Here is a 21,286-nt window from a genome sequence, read left to right as displayed (position 1 = left end):
GGATGCGAAACGTTGCCACAAATAAGTTTTGGATTCCTTTGATTCTGGTGCCGCTACTGGCATTGTCGAAAAAGATTTGAAATTCTTAACCCAACAAAGGGGCATACACCCAGGTGACTGATCCGTGTACAGAAGAAATGGCAGGCAAAACCGAACATTCATGGTAGTGATGGCTTCGTTGGTGACTCATCTTTCGTTGACAATGAAGGATGGATGCTGGTTACCCAGTGGAAACCTCGTATGAAGCACATTCCTCACAAGATGGTATCTAAAGTTGGTCTCCCTAGCATTTTCCTTAGTTAAAACAGTATTTATTTGTACCTAGTACATTGTACAATGGGCCAACTTACTTGGTATAAATTTTCAAGTTTTGAGCGCCTCTGAGACTCACTTGGAAAAGCGTTTGTTTCTTTCTTTCATCAGTGATCACTGCACTCTTGGTTGTCCAAATTCCCTCATGGCAACCTCTAAGATTTTGGTCTTCTCCATATTCTTAGCCCTATTATTCAGCAGAATTACGGCAGACCCACCGCTTCCAAACGACGGCGCTTCCGCTTCTGCTCCAGAGGTTGCTGGTTCGTCTCTGAAACTGAAACTTGAGTTACTCCAATTGAAGGTTTCACTTCTAGGTGATCATTTTCACACCTTCATTCTAATGTACTTTCTGGGTTTGTTAGCTTTCTGAGAAAATGTACGAAGCGAAAAAAATAAAAATCAACTTCAAAATTTTGAATTTTACGCTTGGTTGTTGCAATCATAATTTTTTTGTTTTTTGGGTGAATGAATATTGAATGGGAATAACAGTCCCATGGTCTTAATGAATTGAACACATAGTGAATATACAATTCCATATATCAGATTTTTATATGGCATTGGGTTTGTAATATTGTTTTTCCTTTTTGTTATGAGTAAAATAATCGTATGTTCTGTACATTTGGTTACTTGGAGGTTGTAGGAAAATAAAATATTTTTTACTATTGCACGTTTTCCTTACATTGGGATTTGAAAATGTGAAAATCCAATAGAAGGAATATATGGGATTGAAGTTTTTTTCAAGTGTTTTGGTATGGGTGGAGCAAAGTTTTTTGTTTTCTGGAAACCAATTGCAAACTGCAGAGTGTTCACTTAGTTTCATTCGGTTTCTCAGAGTCCCAAAGAGGGTAGAGCCGTAAAGATGCAATTGAAAGAAGAAGTGTTTGTAGTACGAGTTAGTCCTGCATTCCTCTTCTGCAATAGAATTCAATCCTGACTCCCCATTATATTTGTAGTGTCAACATTTTGATAAAATAGGTTAGTCCACTGAGGTGCTCCCAGATTCAATGATTCTAGACCTGAGATGGTATGTCTTATAAAACAAAATAATTATTAGAGAACTCAAATGATCGACAATGTAGTAAGTGCACTAACTAACTTGAAACTTTGTTTTACATAATTGGCTACTATTTCAGTTCATTATTTTGTCTATTTTCATAACGTTCCTATTCTCATGTTGTTGAAGAATCAAGCCTTGATGAGAAAAACCGTGAACTGAAAGAAAAGGATGAAAGTATTAGACAGATGGAGAAGATTATTCAAGAGAAATCAAACAGCATTGCATTAATACAAAGTGGGATAGAGTCTGTCCAGGTGAGGTTTTAGTATTTTCTTACATTGTCTTTCAGTTTCAAGGCTAAAATCATTCTCTGGTACCATATAGTTCAGTTCACAGAGCTGTTAAATCATGAAGCCACTGTTTGGTTCCATTAGTTTTGTGGCAGAAGTATGGAAAGTGATTAAGATGTGTTTTCTTAGTGGAATAAAGTGGTTAAGAAGTGTGTCTTTGTTAACATTATCGATCCTTCACTGGAGGGTCCATTTCTGTTTTTTTTACTCATTCTATTTAGTCAACAAGTGGAGTGTAGATTATGTCTCTATGTAAACAATGGGCCTCTGTTTCTGGAAAATAAGATAGGCTTGCTACACCCCATGTGACAAGATTCTGATTTATCTGTTCTCTCTTTTCTTTTGGTTAGGGAAGAGACTCTTTAGATGTTGTGGAACTTACAGATAAGTCACATGTGCAGGCTGGTGGGCTTGAGAAGCAGGTTAGCTTTCCTTAAACTAGCTCTAATATCAATATCATGTCTTCTTGCATGGCTAATGTTTTAGTCTTCATGACAGGTTAAAAGACTTAGAGAGGACATCATAATGCAAAATAAGAGAAAAGATGAACTGGAAACCCGAGCAAGTATAGCTGAGCAGAAAATCCGTGAACTGAGTTTGAAATTAGAAAATGTAAGTACTGTGCTTTTTCCTTCTTTCTTGGAAGGCCTATATTACAGTTTCTGTCTTAGTAACTTTCACTTTCCTTCTCTTTCCACATTAATGACTTTCAAGTTGGGGTTACAATCCATAATTTGTTATTCACAGAAAACATAGTTTTATCCGACATACATACATGATAGAATCAGAACAGAATTTTGAGATATTGAACAGTGAATTCATGAAATTATGTGTCTTGCTATTCCATTTAATGAAGCTGAACTTTTAGTTCATATTAGTGCTTTACTTTATAGCTAAAAAGGGTTATGCTGGGCCAAATAGATAATCTTAACAGACAAAAATTTTGATACAGTTTAAAGGGCCTTTTGATTGATTGAAGTAATGGACTGCTCAGTATACATTACTTATCTCCATAATCCAATAAATTAAGCTGAAATTCAGAACTATGATGCTAGTTTGTGATCAAGGTCCTACATACAACTAGACTTGACTTGTAATCAAGTTCAGTTTTCCATGGATGCAAAAAAAAAAAAAAATTGTGGAAGGGGACTTTGGTATGAGAAATTTTCCTTTCTAATTCTCTTTCTATTCCTTCTCAGCTTCAAAAAGTTAGTGATGGACAGAAGATCGGAATTCGCCGAACTGAACGTGATCTTCAAGTGGCAGAGGTTTTCTTTCCGTTTATTTGCTACATGAAATTTTCTATTGCTAGATTATGGTATTAATTTTATGATATCTCAGGAAGAAATGATGAAGGAAAAATTTGGGATCTCTTCGATATCTAGAGATTTGACAGAGGTAAGGAAATGGCAATGTTATAATTTTCTAATGCCTGGTGTTTTTTGCAACATTGTTGTTGTTATCTCTCTAGTTACACCCTTTTTGTTCAAAAACTTGTGGCCTTTCACCTCTGTCAATCAAACTAGTGGAACAATAAACTTATCGATTGCCTAGCGTGCAGATTTGGTTATAGCCTTATCTTATTATTCACTGGTAAATTTTGAACTTGGATAGCATTGAAGCATGTCATATTCTTGTTATCATCTTAATCTATTTTCTTAATTAAGTTTTCCATATCACTGATAGTTATATCTTGGACCCATAATCAGGCCCATGGAGGATGGCTTCTGCATACGTTTGCAGTTCATATAGGCAATTTTCAGGTAAATTTTATGCAGTTTAGTGGGTTAACAATATCAGCCTAATTCATGACTAAGTGTTTACGTGCAGTCATACATCGTGACTTACTGGAACGAGCTTGGAAGACCAGCCTTGGATCTGGGAATTGAAAAGGTGTGTCTGGTTTTCCATAAATTGTATTTGTTAAGCATCTGTCAATAAAGATGTTGAGTTTCCAGGTGAATCTTTAACTAAAGAGAACTAGCGTCTTGTAAGCTAGAATCGCTAAGCTTTTTTTTTCAAACGATGGGAAACAGCTAAGCATTTATTTATTTATTTGCGCTTCTCAGGCCTTAGAGATAAAAACTCAAGTTGAGGTTTGGGCTGAGCTCAACATTGAAAGCATCAGAACAGTATGTTATCCCCAACATTTCTTATGAATTCTCAACAAATGATTTGATGTTGTCTTTGCTTCATCAGTCCAGACTATGGTTTGATTTTGAAATGCTAATTCTCAAGCTTTATAGTTTTCCTTCTATTGAGACGCTAATGCATTACTACTGTCTTGATTCCTGCAAAAGTTGTTATTCAAAGTCTATCGTTGCTTTAGCTAATAGAGGAACTGATAGAGTCTTAAGGAACTGATAGAGTCTTACTAGATTCCTTCCATTTTCATGTTTATCCGTTTTATGAGTCTGAAGATTATTATCTTCTATGTTTATCTAGGTATTTGTTGGTGTTTATCTTAGTTAATTTACTAATGTCTATCCCGTTGTGCTAGCCTATATAACTAGGCCATTGTGTTTCAGTGTATTCTGACTTGGTTAATGAATTAAGATTACACTTTTTTCTGATATCAATGTCAATCTCCCAACCATTTCTTCTAATTCTCTGGGTGTTATCTCTCTTCTTTTTCTTTACTAATCTACACCAGGAACATTGCAGAAAGTGTCATGTGGAGCTTTCATTCCAGTTTCAAGATGTTTATAATGTAACTTGGCATCAGTTATGAATCAAAACTTTGTAGATACCCTATACTAAGAAATGGATTATGGTAGTAGATGATGAATTTGAGTATGCTAGTATAAACCATGAAATATGGTTCTTACTTGGACAACTAATATGAGCATTGCCAATATTCCAAGTGTATGTGCAGGGCCTTTACAAGTATGAGAACTACTAGGGGAAATTTAGACAAATTCAGTTTCAATATGCTTTATGAATGGAATCAAATATGCAGTATTTACAGACAATGGATATGGGACTTATTGTGGGACATACAACACAATACACATTACGCTTCCTACATTAAATATTGGCTTTGTGCTGCTATTTGTGTACATTGTTTTTTGGCCAAGTTTCTGAAGGTATGATGATGGTCCCTCAGTTTTTGGCCAAGTTTCAGAAAAGAACTGTCCGTTTAGGGATTAAGTGGTAGATCTCCCTAAATTGCACAGAGACCTTTTGAGATAAAACCCCACACCTGGACGGATCCATGGGCCTGATCAACCCCGGATGGACCTTGGTGGTTAATTTAGGGACAATATCGGTGCAACTATAACACTATAGACTAGCTAAGAAGATGTGTGCCCCAACACCTTGGAACATATTATTTGCCAGATCAAGGTTAACTTTGTGCACCTGTGAGGGTGGTCCAAAGATGAGATTCTTCGTTATAGATATTGAATCGTAACTCTTGTAATTGTAAATGTAAAACCTTTGTATTGGGTACTATTACTATATCAAGGAAACCTTAAAATTTGAAAAGGAACGTAAAGCAGGCAGAGGTTTATCTGATTCATAATCAAAGTTCTGAAGTGTTAGTATCAATCTTGGTGTTTGACATGATTCTCTTTTCTGCATAGTGGGTGTTCTGTTAGCTTTTCTATTTGACATTTTGAGCGAAGTTGGTAACGTATCTAATTCTCCCTCTGTTAATTTGAAGAAATGGATCCCAAGTTTGAAGAAACAGTCTTTTGCATTTATAGCCTGTCTTAAACCACATATTCAGTCCATCGCTACAAATACTGTTGATGTCTATCATTCATCAAAGAGATCTATAGCACCACTTGTTTTCAAGGTGCAAAAGTTGGCAGATCCTTACATTCAGGTAAGCCCTTCATGAGACTTTAGCTCATTAAGTGCATAGAGTAGATGGATGGAATTCCTTCTTATGGCATTTCTATGTTGTGGCAGGAAGCTAAGAAATTTACCGACCCATACATTGATCAGGTTGCAATGGTGACAAGACCACATTTCGATAAAGTATCTGTTGTCCTGCAGCCGTGTGCAGAAAAAGTAATCTATGCATATGGACAATTCATCAGAACTGCAACGTTTTACCATCATGAGGTATGACTTCGTACTTATGTTTTTATGTATAACATTAATACCTAATTTAATCTTGAAACACGAGTGGGAGATGCAGCATGATATATGGTGCCGCTAGGAATTTAGTTTGGTTACAGAAACTAAAAGGGAAAAAAATTCCTGGAATGTGACATCTTTGGGGAACACAAATTTTTAGGAGGAGTCAAAGGACTAAGAAGGAACTGATGTTTTTGCTTCTGTGTATCTCAATTATTGTGTATCTGTTCATGACAGAGAAAGGAGAGGGGAATAGTACAAAATAATCAAAATTAAGAAAATAAAAAAAGAAGGGGGCTAAGGATGAATGCTTGCATGATATATCATATACAATATTCTTCTCTTAAGTAATTACATATTTTTATTTTGCATCTATCAATGATTTTGTTCCATGGAATTTCAAAAATGTAAACATCAACTTTTAGAAAATTATGCAGATCAAGACGTAAGTACCTAAGGACCTGGCTAACTCTCCATATGAGTGGTAGCTAGATCTATGATTGTTTCATACTAGTTTCTAAAATCCATTTCATTATGACAGGTTGAAGAAATGCTAAAAGGTAATGAGTTCACGCAATCACTTGCAAGTATGGAAGTGGCATGGTTTGCGGTATGTATTTAACTAATATGGTGTAAATGTAACATCAATTATTTTATATTATATGTTCTCTAGTATACTTAGGTGATTAAATATCAATACACAGCTACAACTTTTTGTCCTTAACTTCTTTCTATTGTTGAGGGCGGGGGTGGGGTATAAATCCTGTTATTTGCTATCTGAAATATATATCTAATAGTTTCTTCTTCTTCTCTTTCCCCAATTGACATAGGCCGCTGCTTTACTAGCCTTGCCCGCAGTTTTCCTGTTTAAGTTGTATTCGGCTATTTTCAGGTTAGTTTTATTCAACATTCGTCATCTTTTCAGGTTAGTTGTATTCGGCAATCTTCAGGTTAGAAGTAAAGTTGAAGTGATGAAATTTACTCTTTTTAACTATGAAATCATGCTTGAATTGTGCAGAAAAAAGACAAAGAAGCGTAGTTATAGTTCCCAAGAAAACCACACACGTCGCAGGCTCAAGCGTGCCTATCCTGCAAAATGAAGTACATGAGGTAACTAGATGCTTTCTAAATATTGTTTTCTATGAATATTTATCTGGGAGTAATTTTGATTTGTTTTGGGAATGGTTTGATGCCATGCTTGCATAGCAACTGGCTTGGGATGTGCTGGGTGTTTTCATCTTTTTACCTTCTCACTTTATTGTCTGAAGCTTCTTTGCCAAAGATACTCGAGTAGTATTTGTTTTGTTTCCTTTGGTAATGCCATGTCTATGTATATATCCTTTTAACACCTAAATTTTACATGGTTACTTTTATTTTACAATATAATACAAAATATAAATGAACAAGATTGAAGTTTTCATTCAAAGCCGATGTCGATTCTGTTAGTAGCTCTGCTGCATTCGAAATTTTGTGATTGTAGTGATCATTTTGCAGATGTTTGATCCCTTGGTTACTTTGAGGTACTTGATCAAACCTAATAAAGTTACTTTCATTTACTGCAGATGGAAGGTTTCCCATTTATCCCAAAATCAAGGCTTTGTTGAATTCGGGAGCCTTTCGTCACTTGAATCAGATGCTACATTCAAAATCAAACATTGTATTGTGCAGACAAAAAAAAGCTTGAAATTTCTTACTTAGGAATCAATACGCCCAAGTCGATTAGAAGTTCAGGGATGACAGATATTGGACTATATGTAGTTTCTTTTTTCTTTTTTTCCTGAAAATTACAGATGAAAAGAGGTTTATGCATTTCCAATATTTTCTATTTTTCCTTTTGCATCCCATTTAGAAAGCCTTCTCTTGAGTGAGAGTTTCTTTAGTTAGAAAGCCATCTAAGAAACGATTCTCGATATTCTGTTTTAGATACTCTAAAAAAGGCTCCGATTAAAAAACCAAATTATAAATTGGCTATATATTGTGTCAATATCATAACAAAATTTCTTGGTTTAAAACCAAAAGTTTAATATTTTATCAAAAAAAACCATGGCTTAATACACAATTTTATCCTAAGAATATTGGAAATGCATGCTTCTACTGCTGCACAAATTGGAAGTATTGCAGTTTTTTTAGCATGATGATTTGTATTAACAAGTGGGATAGGACACTAATTAACAATGACAAGCCTAATATTTCCTAGTTAAAGCATGTAAACAAGGGATTTCGAGTCTCTGCATTTAGAATCTGTGCATTTACGCGCATTTCGATAAATCCAAGCCTCTCAACCAATCTAACGACATAACACAAAACATGTCATCAAATTTTTAAATCAGATTTTTTCATTTTTTATTTATTTCCAAAATTGATGTAAACCCTAACCTTAACGCGAGCGTGTTTTTTGTTCTCTCTCGCAAGCGTACTTTTTTTTTTCTTCTTCAACTTCTTTCTTGGGAAGCATAGAAAAACAGTGGGAGAAACTAGCCATTTTTCCCATTGAAACATTAAAATAAGTCGAACACAAAACCAAACTTCTCAAATCAATTGAGAAAGAGAATGAACAACTCTTTTAAACAATGAATTCATCTCCATTACACACCTAAATGCAACTAAAATTCATGATAGTCTCAAAATTCCTTCAATCTCATGTGGGTTACATCTCCATTACACATGCTTATGTCATCTTTGCTACATGCGTTAAAATTAACCTCAATGTGGTTGCAACACGACATTACCAAGAAAAGAGCACGTTACCAGGAAGAAAGAAGTTGAAGAAAAAAAAAAAAGTGGGAGGGAAGGGAGCACGACCAGGAAGGAGAAGGTACGCTACAAGAGGACGCTCACGAGAGAGCCAAAACAAAAACAAACAAAAAAAGGCCCGCGTTAAACTAACCTTAACGCCATTATGGCTAGGGTTTACATCAGTTTTGCAAATATAAATAAAATAAAATAACCTAATTTAAAAGTTTAATGAGATGTCGTGTGTTAAGCCGTTGGATTGATAGAACGGCTTAGATTTACTGAAATGCAGATAAATGCCTGGGGCCTAAGAGGCTCAGGATTCGTAAAGAAGCTCAAGCTAAAAAGACTATCTTAGAAATAACACATATTTCCTAAGATTAGCATGATCAAGCAATTAAACATTTGAGCTAAAGTATCAACTTCCACTTACTGAGAAAAACATGACAATCATAAATATCGTTCGTAAGTCACCTATTTCATTTCAAGTAACTAAGCCCTCTGCCATCTAACAACATTGTTTCTCATTTCTTCATAAAACAAAAATGACAGTAATCCAACACCACATCCCATCCCCGCAAAATCATTCTCTTATACACATTTAGTGAAAACAAATTATGCAAGAAAACCACTAACTTCTATCCAACCATCTTGCTCACTTGCTGTCGGTGAAATCTGCATCAATAACATCTCCATCAGGTCCCTTGCCGGACGATGATTCTGAAGGTCCACCAGCTTCGGCACCAGGTGGAGTTGGCCCTGCACCAGCACCAGCACCGGGAGCGCCAGGCTGGTTGTAAAGAGACTGGCCAAGCTGCATTACTTCCTGGTTAAGGGCCGTGATGGCATCTTTTATTGCTTGAGTTGAACCCCCGGCAACTGACTCCTTGAGCTCTCCAAGTTTTGCCTCAACCTTCTCTTTAACTTCGGCTGGAACCTTGTCTCCCAGCTCTTTCAGCTGCTTCTCAGTCTGGTAGACAACAGAATCAGCCTGGTTCTTTGTGTCAATGGCCTCTCTCTTCTCCTTGTCCTCCTTTGCAAACCGCTCGGCTTCACTAACCATCCTCTCCACCTGTATGTTTTCAGACATTTCCATCAAAATAATTCAAGACTTAGACACAGTAAAGGCATGCCTAGACTTCAGCGCCAAATATAATATCAGGAAGCTGGCAAATTTTTTACTTGCTAGTTAACAATATCGACATACCTCATCACTAGGCAATGTGCTGGCACCAGTAATCGTGATGTCTTGCTTCTTCCCTGTGCCCTTATCCACAGCAGCAACCGAGAGAATACCGTTGGCATCAATGTCAAATTTGACTTCAATTTGAGGAACCCCCCGTGGCGCAGGCGGGATACCATCCAAACGGAAGCTCCCAAGAGATTTGTTATCTCTAACAAATTCTCTTTCCCCTTGAAGTACATTAATCTCCACACTTGTCTGTCCATCTGCAGCTGTTGAGAACACCTCTGACTTCGAGGTAGGTAGAGTTGTGTTTCTTGGGATGATCTTTGTCATGACCCCACCAAGGGTCTCCAAACCCAATGACAGTGGAGTCACATCCAAGAGCACAATGTCACTGACATCACCAGCTAATACACCAGCCTAGAATCAGGAAAATAAAAAGCATCACAGGTCAGATATGATAATAGTAACACAAACTGTCTCATGAATAAAAAAACCAACAACTTTAGAAAGCATTATATCAGTTAACAAAACAAAACAAAAGAAGCTTTGTCCCCTCACAATTCAGAAAAATGATAGTCACACCACAATGGGCATAGCCTGTAGATGGAAATCATAGACCCACCTGAACTGCAGCCCCCAAGGCAACAACTTCATCAGGATTAACTGTAACATTTGGTTCCTTCCCTGTCACCTTCCTTACAAGCTCCTGCACAGCTGGTATACGTGTTGAACCACCAACAAGAATCACCTCATCTATATCTTTCCAGGCGAGTTTTGCATCCCTCAAGGAGGTTTCAACCGGTGTTCGAAGCCTATAATAAAATTTAAATGAAAACTTTACTATAGAATCAAATATTTCCAGGGTCCATAGAACCACAAATTATACCCCTAAATATGGCAACCAAAAAGCACTCTGCAACCCTAAGCACCAAATAGGATATCTTGATATTAGCAACAAAAGGAGCTACAGAAAAATAGCAGATATCCATAGTCTTTGCATGTTGAAACAACAGTTCACACCTGTCAAGCAAGTCTGAGCACAACTCCTCAAACTTGGCCCTTGTAAGGGTTGTCTCAATGTGCTTGGGGCCATCAGCAGTAGCAGTAATGAAAGGCAGACTGGAACAAAACAATTATCACCAATAAAACATTGTTAGAAATGAAAACAGCCAAGAGAGCTGCAAAACGCTTCACAGACAAAGTAAAGGTTCTCAGATATTCCCAACGAACCTAATGTTAGCCTGAGTCAAAGATGACAACTCCATCTTAGCTTTCTCAGCTGTCTCTGTCAGCCGCTGAAGAGCTTGTTTATCCTTCAACAGATCTATTCCTTCATTTCTTTTGAAGTCTGCAGCAAGCCAGTCAACAATCCTCTGTACAATAACATCATTATCAGAACCATCCTTATCACTATTTAGGCCTCAAAACTACACGCAAAGGAGATAAAAAAATTTAATGTAAAAAGATTCAAGTGTACAGTCATAGCATTACAGAATTAATAATAAAAAAATATGTACCTTATCGAAATCATCACCACCCAAATGTGTATCTCCAGAAGTAGATAACACTTCAAACACACCATCACCAACCTCCAGTACTGTAATGGAAGAAGAACAAGTTAGAAAAATTATCTATGCAATGAAAATTTTATAAATAAATCTAATAACACCACCAAAACCAACAATGTATTTACAGAATTGGCTAGGGAACATATCCCAGGAACAAACATCATACCTGAGACGTCAAAAGTACCACCTCCAAGGTCAAATACCAAGATAGTTTCATTGTTCTTCCTGTCAAACCCATATGCTAATGAGGCAGCTGTGGGCTCATTTATGATTCTAAGAACTTCCAAACCAGCAATACGACCGGCATCTTTTGTAGCAGTCCTTTGAGAATCATTGAAGTAAGCAGGCACAGTGACCACTGCTTTAGTGACTTTATCATTCAAAAACTTTGAAGCATCATCCACAAGCTTCCTCAAAACCTAAACCAGTGATAAAAGGAATTAAAAATAAGACAATCAAAGTATTACACTGGTTTTGAAAACAAATCAAATTCTATTAACAGAATCATGCAAATAGCTTCAGAAGGTAAATGAAACGACATTTTTTTATGGAAAACAAGTAATGCCCAAATGTTTTAATGTTTCACAAATTCACGTTAAAAGACAAGTACAAACGTCCTTAGAACTTAACTAGCTACCCACATTATACCCAGTTATCTACCGCCCACTTATTTAGTCTGGCTCAGGGTGGGCAAATGAAAATAAGAAGATTTGCCGCTCATAATTCCAAGCCAGAGGTTTCCATTTGAAAAAAAATCAAACTTACAACCCAGATGTGCCAAGAACACGCAATTTCCCAGCATTGCAATGAAGCATCACAATTCAGCAATCCATCCAGTCTCAGTTGTGCCTAGTTTTACTCACCAGCTCATTCAATGCAAGTTATACACTGTCCATACATTACCATCCAACAAAATTACCAGTAAATTTCATGTTTTTCTTTCATTTTCCCAGCATACAAACAAACCCATATACAAATTCCACAAAACCCATCACCAAAATCATTGACTACCAAGAAATGACTTCAAAATCTTATTTTCTATAAATCAAAACAGCATAAGGCAACAGATTACTCCAAAAATTCACCCCATTTCTATTCTCTTACTTTTTCCAATACCTAAAGAGACCCAAATAAGTAAAATTTGAACAAACAATCACCAAAAACACAGAAGCAAACAAAACCCAAACACAAATACCCCACAAAATTATACCTGAGCTGAAATTTCTTCAGCGGCAAACTGTTTCCCAATAGCAGGACAATCAAGCTTAACATTCCCATTTTCATCCCTAACAACTTTGTACGACACCTGCTTAGACTCCTCGTCCACCTCAGACATCTTCCTCCCAATGAACCTCTTCACCGAGAAGAAGGTGTTCTCCGGGTTCACAACGGCTTGTCGTTTGGCAATCTGCCCCACAAGCCTATCTCCGTTCTTCGTATACGCCACCACGGACGGCGTCGTCCTCTGACCCTCAGCGTTAGTCACTATGGTGGGCTTCCCACCCTCCATAGCCCCAACAGCCGAGTTAGTCGTCCCCAAATCGATACCCACAACTTTCTCGTTGACTATGCGGAGCGGCCCGACCCTTCGAACGCCACTGGATCTCAGGCTCATAAAGCCCTTCAACGGCGTCGTTTGGCCGAGCCTCTGGCCCAAAAACACCGTCCTCGGGGTTGTGAAATTGGGCCTCTTGAATGAAGAGCCAGACGCAGTGCCGAGGACGTTGATTTGAGCAGTGGAGGAAGCCATTGCTGAAAGGTTTTTAAGGTGAATTAGGGTTTTTACAATCTGTATAGAAACCCTAAAACTACCCTAGAAATTGGGAGGAGGCGAAGATAGAGGACAGAGAGAGAGAGAGAGGGAGTTGGGTGGGAGCTTAGCTTTGAGACCGGTAGAGCGGCGAAGTGTGAAGTGTAAGGAGATAAGAGGGGAAGAAAAGAGACGAGAAGAAAACGGTAGAACTTTCTTGTTATCGCCTTTTTTTATCTGTCCGTTTGCTTTTATTGGGCCTTGGCGTTCACTCTTTGGGCCCATTTCGTCTGCTATTGGGCCTGTCAGGCACACTCAATAAATGAGGGTTAGGTGGTGCCACGTGGGAGGTTGGTCTAGGGCTCAGAGAGCTTTTGCCTTTTTCCGAACTTTTGTGATTCTATTTGATTCCATCAATTTACTTTTAGCTACCATCTGACATTTTTTCGGATGTGCTAACAAGTCGGCCACGCGGCTTAGCAAGGGCCATTGATTTTAAGAAAACCCTCGACTCCAATTTGCGCCGGCCTAAAGTAATTTTTTCATAAATTAAAGAGAGTTGTCCCTGAAGTTCTGGAAAAAATAATTTTAAAAAAGTTGTCCTACAGCAATACTATATATATCATACATAAGAGCAAGTCTACCGCAAGGCCTTTTGCCTGGACAAGATAGGGTCTAGGCCCGCGAACGGCTCTAGCGAGCAAGGGCAAGCCTGGGCAAGGTATGGGACTCACCAACCTTGGCAAATCCAGCCTGTGCTGTTGCATAGGCAAAGTGATGCACTGTTGACGTCAATTTAAATAACAAAAAATTTCAGAAATTTTTTTTATTATAAATACCTAGCCATATTCTTTACTTCCCGCACCAAAATTCTATACGAATTCATCTCTTTATATCTTATGTGAATAATAATTGACATTGCCCTAGTCCATAAGGGTGGAAGTGCTCTAAGGGGATTTATAGCTCCAGTAGTTAAGAGTATTTACTCATGTATTCGTCTTCTTCTCTTGATATCGTTTGGTTAGGTTTGATTATATTATTTTTTTAATATATGATCCGAACTGAAAATATTGATATTTAAAATTAATTTATTACACATGACAAAATATTAGTGGATCGCATAACACTACAAATGGATTGTTGCATTATTTGTTCATTTATTGTTATTTTGATGTTGGTTTGTAACTTTAAAATTAATTCATTTTATTTTTTAATTAGATGAATTGGACTATTGGTTTTTTATTTCTTACTTGGATATTTTGGACTATTGCCTTTTAGGAACTTATGTTATGTGCAGAGTCGACTCTCAATTTTTCAAGGCCTAGGGCGACAACAAATAAAAGGTAAATCTTGGGCTCGAACGCTGGCTCTTTAAAGATCGAACAAAGTCACATACCAATCCTACTACAAAGAATTTATTGTAAAATTTTTGCAGCTTTATTATTTACAACTCTGGAGTATAGCCTCATAAGGAAAATAGAATTTGGGGGATGTCCTTAATGTGGGGCCCAGGATGGGTGCACTTCCTGCCCTTGCTCAAGATCGTCAATAATTATGTGAAATGAACATTAATTGTATTTTTACTACTTACTTAGTAGGTTTATTTTTAACCATAAAAGTATCCTACCAAATCGTCACGATCGGTTAAAGGCCCACGATAAATAGTTAACGGAAGATATTTTGGCCTACCAAAAGTTCGATTTGATTAACAGGTTAGGTCATCTACCAAACCGAAGTAACCATGCCTACTATAATTTTTTTTTTTTTTTTATACAGAGCCAACAACTACAAGAAAAGGCCTCTAGGATAAGGAGGCCCAAAGAGATCAAAGTTAAAAGCAAAAGAACAGAATAAAGGCAGCCCGGCTCCCACAACATGGAGTTGTGTTGGTCCCTTTTTTTGACACTCTGAGTATTCCGGGTCGAACTGCTCTGGAGAGTTTAAAGGTTGTCGAGTCAACACTAATGCCCCGATTGGATTTTTGGCCTGTGAGAGGATTCTTTCAACTTTTGAACAAAATTGAAAGTTGGATTAGGTTGACAAGAACGAGCGAGCTCGGGTTGGGCCGTGATGACTTGTTTCTCATGCCCTGATTGCGGATTGCGTAGGCATGCCACTATTGGATATGAGACTAGCCCAATATATCTGGTATATGCAATGTAGGATATCGGTTTGTTGGATTCGCACTTGTTCTGGACTTCTGCACAAACCATTATGCTCCAATGAGGGTACTAGCTTGGATAAGTTCTTTTCTATGCCTCAATCCAGAAGACTTCAATATTCTTTCATTTGTGCGTTGTTAGTTTGATAGATATGAACATTACTTGAACAAATAAGAAGAAACCAATGTTGTGGTTAATGTTAACCTATTTGGGTCCAAAAACCTAACTTACACCCGAGGAGACCCTAAATTGGGTCAAGAGTTCAGCTGATTCGAACTCAACAATGTAGTTCGGGTCCGAACGAGCCTTTATTTTCAGACTAATAAAGCCCTATTCGGTCCTAGACCCTTGTCTTGGGTCCAGATAATAAGCTTGAATAATACAAAATAGGGAAAATAAATTATTCTACAAGAGTATATAAAGCAACAAAATAGCATATATTTAAAGAGACAGCTAAAACTAATTTCAAAAAATGGAGAGGTTTCAAATGTTAGAGATTCCTCTATCCAATTCTAGCTTGATAGCAAATAAAAATAAGAGCCAAAGAAATCTCCATTTAGCTAATTTCAAACACTAGTCACAAAATTTTATTTTTTTTAAAGTCTGGAGATTTCTCTATCCAGTTTGAGTAGCAAGTATGTTTACAACAATTCAAACTAATTGTTTAAAAGAAATCATACCATAAGGATGGCAGAGCGACAAAAGATAAACGCAAGAATACTCAACTGGTTATCTACACATTAAGTAAGCTATTTGAAAAGATCTTGAGGTCTTTTTTTTTCAAGTGTTTTCAAGACGTTGCGTTTGATTTTTGGAGAGAGAATCCCCTTTTGCTGTTGCGGAGCCTCTGTATTTATAGGCAAGAATTCTTAATGATGAAGGTTGAAAGAGGATATTTGGCTGTTATCCAAAGTCAGTTGTTGATCTGTCTTTCTGAGTCGGTCTATAGGTGAGAGGACTAAATATCTCGAACAAAACTACTGGTCTCAAGGGATGCTTTTCTGACCTGTGTCTTTTTATAGCTGGTAATTGATTTCTTCCGACTCTGGTGTCTTTTATCCAGCTCTCTTTTCTTGTTGGGAGATAAGGCGGTTAAGTTGCCATTAATAGTGACAATCCTTCTTCAGACCCTCACGTAGGTCGATGTGTAACGGTTACCAATTTTCTTAACTTTTAGTGTGGACCAAAGTTGGGGTCCCATAGCACTGTGGGACTCTACGAAGTTTTTACCCACCGTTGCCCCAAAATCAAAAAGTTCTTTTTGTTGTTTCTAAAGGACAGATATTGGGCCTGGTCTTAATTAATCTTTTTCAAGAAGAAAATCAGTTTTGGCCCATTTTCCAAATATGGTACAAACAAGTTGTTAAGCCCATGACTCAGGTTTGCAAAAGCATCAACTGTTAAATTTGCCTCCCTAAACACGTTTAAACTGCACTTCTTAACAAAATGAGTTCAAAATGAGAATCTATTAAATTAACAGTCGAATGCTCTAAAAAATTGTTGCCTTGCGTAAAACACAGTCTATAATAAGCTTCAAATCTCCTTCAATCAAAAGTTAGCGCAACCCTTTGTAAGTGCGAGACATTACATCATGGTGATTGTTGCCTTTCCAATATTTTTAGCGGCCTACTGCATGGAGAATGCATTTTCAAAATACCAAGAAATGCATTTACACCCCCATAAAAATGCTTCTCTTACCACATCTTTATACTATCTTATGTGGGAGCTGAGGTGGACAGCCACATCAATTAAAATTATTTAATATTTTCTTTTCTTTTATGATTTATTCTAGTATTTGTTTTTCTAATTGTCTTAATTAAAATACACTTCATTGATTTAATTGATGTGGCATATAATATGGACATGTCACATCATGTGATATAGAAATGTGGGATAAAAATGTGGTAAGTGTAGCATTACTCATAAATATAAATTACAATATGAAATAAATCTCAATTATGATAGGACTAGATAAATGGGTAAGTAACCAAAATTCTAACATGGTAAGGAACTAAAATCCTAACTAAGTAATGACTCGCCAACAAAATCCCCTAATTTGATTGGAGTAAAATCCTAAATCTTTTTGTAAAAGGATTCTAATGATTATATATATAACATGAGAACCATGTTGTTTCTTCAATCATAATTACGCAATAGCAATTACTTTTGTCCTAGCAAAGAGAATTAACCATGTTTGATCATCGAGAAACACTTGCTCCTAGAAGAAGAAGAATGACAACACGGCAGAGACTAAGAAGCATCCATGCCCTCGTCATGTTATCCTTCCTTGGGATGACCTTTGTAGCAATGTTGTGTTTAATTTTCGGATTAGTTCATTCTATGATTTTTACCTAATGGATGGTGAGCAAAAGTATGTCTAGATCCTCTACCTTTTCATATCGTTACTCAATAGAGAGTTTATTTGATCTTCGAGAACAAAGTCCCACGTCGAAAATTCAGGGTTTAGGGTTCAGATATCTCCTCTCTTTGATTTAGGAGGCTGGTATTTCTTCCTTGTGGTTGGTTCGGCTTTTGCATCAGCGGGTGTAATTTTACTTTCAATTTTTAGTTTTGGTTAGTTTTATTTGTTGCTTTATAGGTCCTGATAACTTGTTGGACCTTTTATTATTTTCTCCAAATTTTGTTGTCACTCTGTTGTTATGCCAATGTAAAAACTTTATTAGAATATGAAATTACTTGGTTTTCAAATACACAATTTTGTTCTTGGAAGTTTTTAGCCTCATTTTCTAGAACTGCCTGCTGCTAGTTTTGCACAGAGTGAAATGCAGGTTTAAAAACAGTACCGCAATCGGTATTCTGATCATTCCAAACGTTAGGGTTGAGTTTTTTAAAGTCAGAAAATACGTTTGGTAGTGAAATACTGATGTTGAATTTTTTCAAATTTTTTTTTTGAAAGAAACTGTTTAGTTTGAAGGAAAAAGAAAACCTATTTAAGCAACTCCAAGGCCTAGTTTGGGATTGTTGTTACTTTTTAAAAAAGTTGTTTCTGATATGCTTTGAAAATAATTAGCTGTAAAGTAAAGCAGCTCCATATTTGGTAAACAATATTTTTAAAGTGCTGTTAGTACAAAAAGTAGTGTCAAAACCGTTTGGTAAATTTTAATATAAAATTATTGTAACTGTAAATAATGACTAAAATAGACATGATGTTGAAAGTGTTATGTACTAATCATGTGGTGGTAGTAGTAGTGATGGAGTGGAGGTGATGGTGGTGATGAAGGTGGGTTGGTGGTGGGGATGGCAATTGTGGTGGTGGTGATGGTGGTGGTAATGGTGATGGTGGTGGTGGTGGAGGTGGTGGTGGCAGTGGTTGCGGAGGTAGTGAATGTGGTAGTTCAAATGGTGGAGTTCAATGTGAAAGTGAAGATGGTGTCATTTTTTTAAAAAAAAAATGATGATATTTTGGGAATTAAAAAAATTCCTTAAATGTTCATCTCTTCTTTTTTTGAAAGCAGCTTTGAACGGATAAATAAGTAAAATAATCAAATTTAATGGGCTTTTAAAAACTGCTGTCAAAAGACCACTACTTTCAAAATAATCAAGAGATTTTATTTTTACCAAACATCTTAAAGTGCTTAATTTTAAAGTTAAGGATATTTTTGGCGAAGAAAAGCAATTTCAATCGGGGGCCAAATGCTACACGAACAAAACAAATACAACACAGAGGAGGACAATCTTTCTGAACTCAGCTAGTTTTTGAAGCTCCAAAAAACACAACTACTGTTTCTCAATTCAATAACTTCATGGTTCGAAAACTTTGAAAACCAGGTCGCCTTCGACGTTTTCAGAGAGTACAAAAGAAAAGTGAAGAGGATAAGTTTATATTTGTAAAGTATCAAACTTAACGAATATGTAGTTAAATTTTATTTTGAAGCTGGGTAACATATATATAAATCAAAGATATTCAAACAGAAATACGACTGACATTGTCATGGAACAAAATTGACAAACTAAACTAATATAATTCCAGTTACGAATGACAAAAATAGTCTACCAGACAAAACCCAGCAGGAAAAACACATCATAATATTCTCTCTTGCTACACCAATTTTCCTCCTCATCCCCAACTCAAGGAAACAAAAGACATTGGTAAACCAAAAAAAAACAAAATAGACTATGAAAACGTCTTTAGAATTTTAAAGAAGTAAATTACTGGGATACTCCAAGCCACTTTGTGAAGTTGTCAAACTCTGTGTAGTCGCTGTCTGAGATCATCGTTTGGTACCATGCCTTGCCAGCTGCCTTGATGGTTGAAGCTTCCTCCTGGATAAAGAGAAAAAGACAACAAAGAAATACATTATTACACAAGCCCAGATCACATAAAACAGTGCAAAAGATTAAGAACAGTACTAATGAAATTCCTCCACATTAAAAACAATGACCGTGAGTGGATATCTGGCTCGATAACATGAAGGCAGCATTCTATTAAGAATCGGGACTGATTTATGAATATGTCAATCATACTCCAAAACAGACTCTACATCGATACAATCAATCACGAAAATTATCTGCCTTACAATCAAAAGCAATTGAACATAAAATTATATATATAACATGTATAAAGCAACATGCATTCACTAACCTTAGAATGATAAGCAACCAAAAAAACAAAAGTATTAAGATGCACTTACAGAGACTAACATGTGCATTCAAACAATTCAAATTTTGGAATAAAAACAATAATGCAATTAAGCATACAACAATCAAGCTTCGATTCATAGCACTAGTAGAAATACAACACCAATTAAAAACGAAAACCCCAAATTTTCTACAACAAAAACATACTCCCAATCGAACAATCTTAACCACCATGTAAATAATCAACAGAATCAATTGACCACAAACAGAAACATATAATCTCAGAAGTTGGGGTGAGTTGATTACCTTAGAAATGGGCTTCCTCTTCTTGTCAAGCTTCTCCTTCTTAGCCTTGACCCTCTCCGCCTCGGCCAACAAAGACATTCTCCTAGCTGTCTTTGCATAAGGATTCAACTTAAGCAGGGTATTCAGATTCTTCAGAGGATTCTTTTTCAATGGAGCCCTCTTCACTTCCTTCTTGATCGGCCTAACAACACTCTGAACCTCATCGGAGTTAATAATCCTCGCCAAATCAGCATTTACCATCTTCGACCTCGGCAACACATACCCATTCTTCTTCTCAGAAACCTTATCAAATGAGCCATAGATCGAATCCAATTTCTCGAAGGCCGACTTGGTCCAGACGACAAACCGACCCAAATGCCCACCGGGAGCAAGCTTCAACAGATTAAGCCTCTCCACATTGATGATATCAATACCAGGAATGTTCCTAAACGCCTTCACGAGCTTGGCCCCCTCAGTCCCGTACACAATCAACGGCCCCTTTCGGTTAATATACCGCCTGTTCCTCATCTTACCCTTTCCAGGTCGGATCGAGTGGCTGTCCTTCGCCTTCTCGGCATCGGAGTAAGCCCCGATCTGCTTCAAAACCTTCAAAGCCGCGGAGGTCTTCTCAACACCTTCAATGGAGTCGCTAACAACCAGGGGCAATTCAGGAACAGTCTCAATCTTGTGCCCGCGGGCCAAAACAAGAGACGGCACCGCCGAGGCGGCGATCGCCGAAACGACGGCGTACCGCTTCTGGTTGACGTTGATCTTCCGGTGCCAGCGGCGCCAGATCTTGGTGGGCGCGAACATACGGCCACCTCGGCACATGTTTCCGAAAGCTCCCTGGCCAGCCCGGTGGGTCCCGCCTCCGGGGACACGAGGGATACGTGAGACGGCTCGGCCCGTACCCCAGGACTCGGCTGAGGTCTGGTGGCCGGCCTTCTTGGAGACGGCATAGGGCTGGCGGGAGTTCTTCGAAATATTGGAGTGGACGAAGGTGACAATGTCGGGCCGGATCGAGGCCTTCATGACGTCGGGTAGGGCAACGGTTTGGGTCTGGTCCGTGGCCATGTCGCCTTCCAAGGACTGGACTGTGACCAGGAGACGCGCAGCTGCGGCGGCGGCGGCCATTTGGGCTCTCAGAAAATTAAGGGAAGGGGAGGTGGGATATACGAACTCTGGACTGAAGGGGCAGCTAGGGTTTTGTGTTGTTTTTTATAGTGTAAACGTGGAAGTTAGGGTTTGATTG

The 21,286-nt window shown here is 37.6% G+C and overlaps 3 protein-coding genes across 4 annotated transcripts; 1 reads left to right on the top strand and 2 right to left on the bottom strand.

Annotated features, from left to right (window-relative positions):
- On the top strand, positions 364-7,574 carry LOC18780364. Of its 2 annotated transcripts, none has more exons than XM_020554657.1 (15): positions 364-575; positions 1,499-1,626; positions 2,013-2,084; positions 2,161-2,274; positions 2,862-2,930; positions 3,004-3,060; positions 3,372-3,425; positions 3,493-3,555; positions 3,732-3,794; positions 5,327-5,491; positions 5,578-5,733; positions 6,290-6,358; positions 6,579-6,640; positions 6,767-6,858; positions 7,311-7,574. In XM_020554657.1, exons 1-14 carry the CDS (start codon positions 458-460, stop codon positions 6,846-6,848), a joined length of 1,272 nt encoding a protein of 423 aa, XP_020410246.1. In that variant the 5' UTR covers positions 364-457; the 3' UTR covers positions 6,849-6,858; positions 7,311-7,574. The 2 variants fall into 2 exon arrangements, with proteins under 2 accessions (XP_020410246.1, XP_007213183.2); XM_007213121.2 differs by having other exon boundaries at positions 364-629.
- LOC18778737 (stromal 70 kDa heat shock-related protein, chloroplastic) lies at positions 8,886-13,199 on the bottom strand. Its single transcript, XM_020563302.1, has 8 exons — positions 12,449-13,199; positions 11,405-11,657; positions 11,188-11,267; positions 10,901-11,043; positions 10,691-10,789; positions 10,293-10,482; positions 9,689-10,087; positions 8,886-9,553 (listed from the first exon to the last, which is right to left on the bottom strand). Exons 1-8 carry the CDS (start codon positions 12,986-12,988, stop codon positions 9,137-9,139), a joined length of 2,121 nt encoding a protein of 706 aa, XP_020418891.1. The 5' UTR covers positions 12,989-13,199; the 3' UTR covers positions 8,886-9,136.
- LOC18778210 (60S ribosomal protein L4) lies at positions 19,056-21,280 on the bottom strand. Its single transcript, XM_007211898.2, has 2 exons — positions 20,056-21,280; positions 19,056-19,434 (listed from the first exon to the last, which is right to left on the bottom strand). Exons 1-2 carry the CDS (start codon positions 21,166-21,168, stop codon positions 19,321-19,323), a joined length of 1,227 nt encoding a protein of 408 aa, XP_007211960.1. The 5' UTR covers positions 21,169-21,280; the 3' UTR covers positions 19,056-19,320.

This window comes from Prunus persica, chromosome G1 (assembly GCF_000346465.2).
Source record: "Prunus persica cultivar Lovell chromosome G1, Prunus_persica_NCBIv2, whole genome shotgun sequence".
Classification (NCBI taxonomy): Eukaryota; Viridiplantae; Streptophyta; class Magnoliopsida; order Rosales; family Rosaceae; genus Prunus; species Prunus persica.
This window is presented reverse-complemented; position numbering and strand designations above follow the sequence as displayed.

Bases quoted from the DNA above. Each gene is read 5' to 3' on its own strand.
- LOC18780364 (XM_007213121.2), top strand. From the start codon at position 458: ATGGCAACCTCTAAGATTTTGGTCTTCTCCATATTCTTAGCCCTATTA. The intron at 2,085-2,160 runs GTTAGCTTTCCT...TCTTCATGACAG, and splicing joins CTGGTGGGCTTGAGAAGCAG to GTTAAAAGACTTAGAGAGGA. The intron at 3,061-3,371 runs GTAAGGAAATGG...ACCCATAATCAG, and splicing joins TATCTAGAGATTTGACAGAG to GCCCATGGAGGATGGCTTCT.
- LOC18778737 (XM_020563302.1), bottom strand. From the start codon at position 12,988: ATGGCTTCCTCCACTGCTCAAATCAACGTCCTCGGCACTGCGTCTGGC. The intron at 11,044-11,187 runs GTACATATTTTT...GTTATTGTACAG, and splicing joins GTGGTGATGATTTCGATAAG to AGGATTGTTGACTGGCTTGC. The intron at 10,790-10,900 runs GTTCGTTGGGAA...GTTTTGTTCCAG, and splicing joins TTGACTCAGGCTAACATTAG to TCTGCCTTTCATTACTGCTA.
- LOC18778210 (XM_007211898.2), bottom strand. From the start codon at position 21,168: ATGGCCGCCGCCGCCGCAGCTGCGCGTCTCCTGGTCACAGTCCAGTCC. The intron at 19,435-20,055 runs GTAATCAACTCA...CTCTTTATCCAG, and splicing joins AGAGGAAGCCCATTTCTAAG to GAGGAAGCTTCAACCATCAA.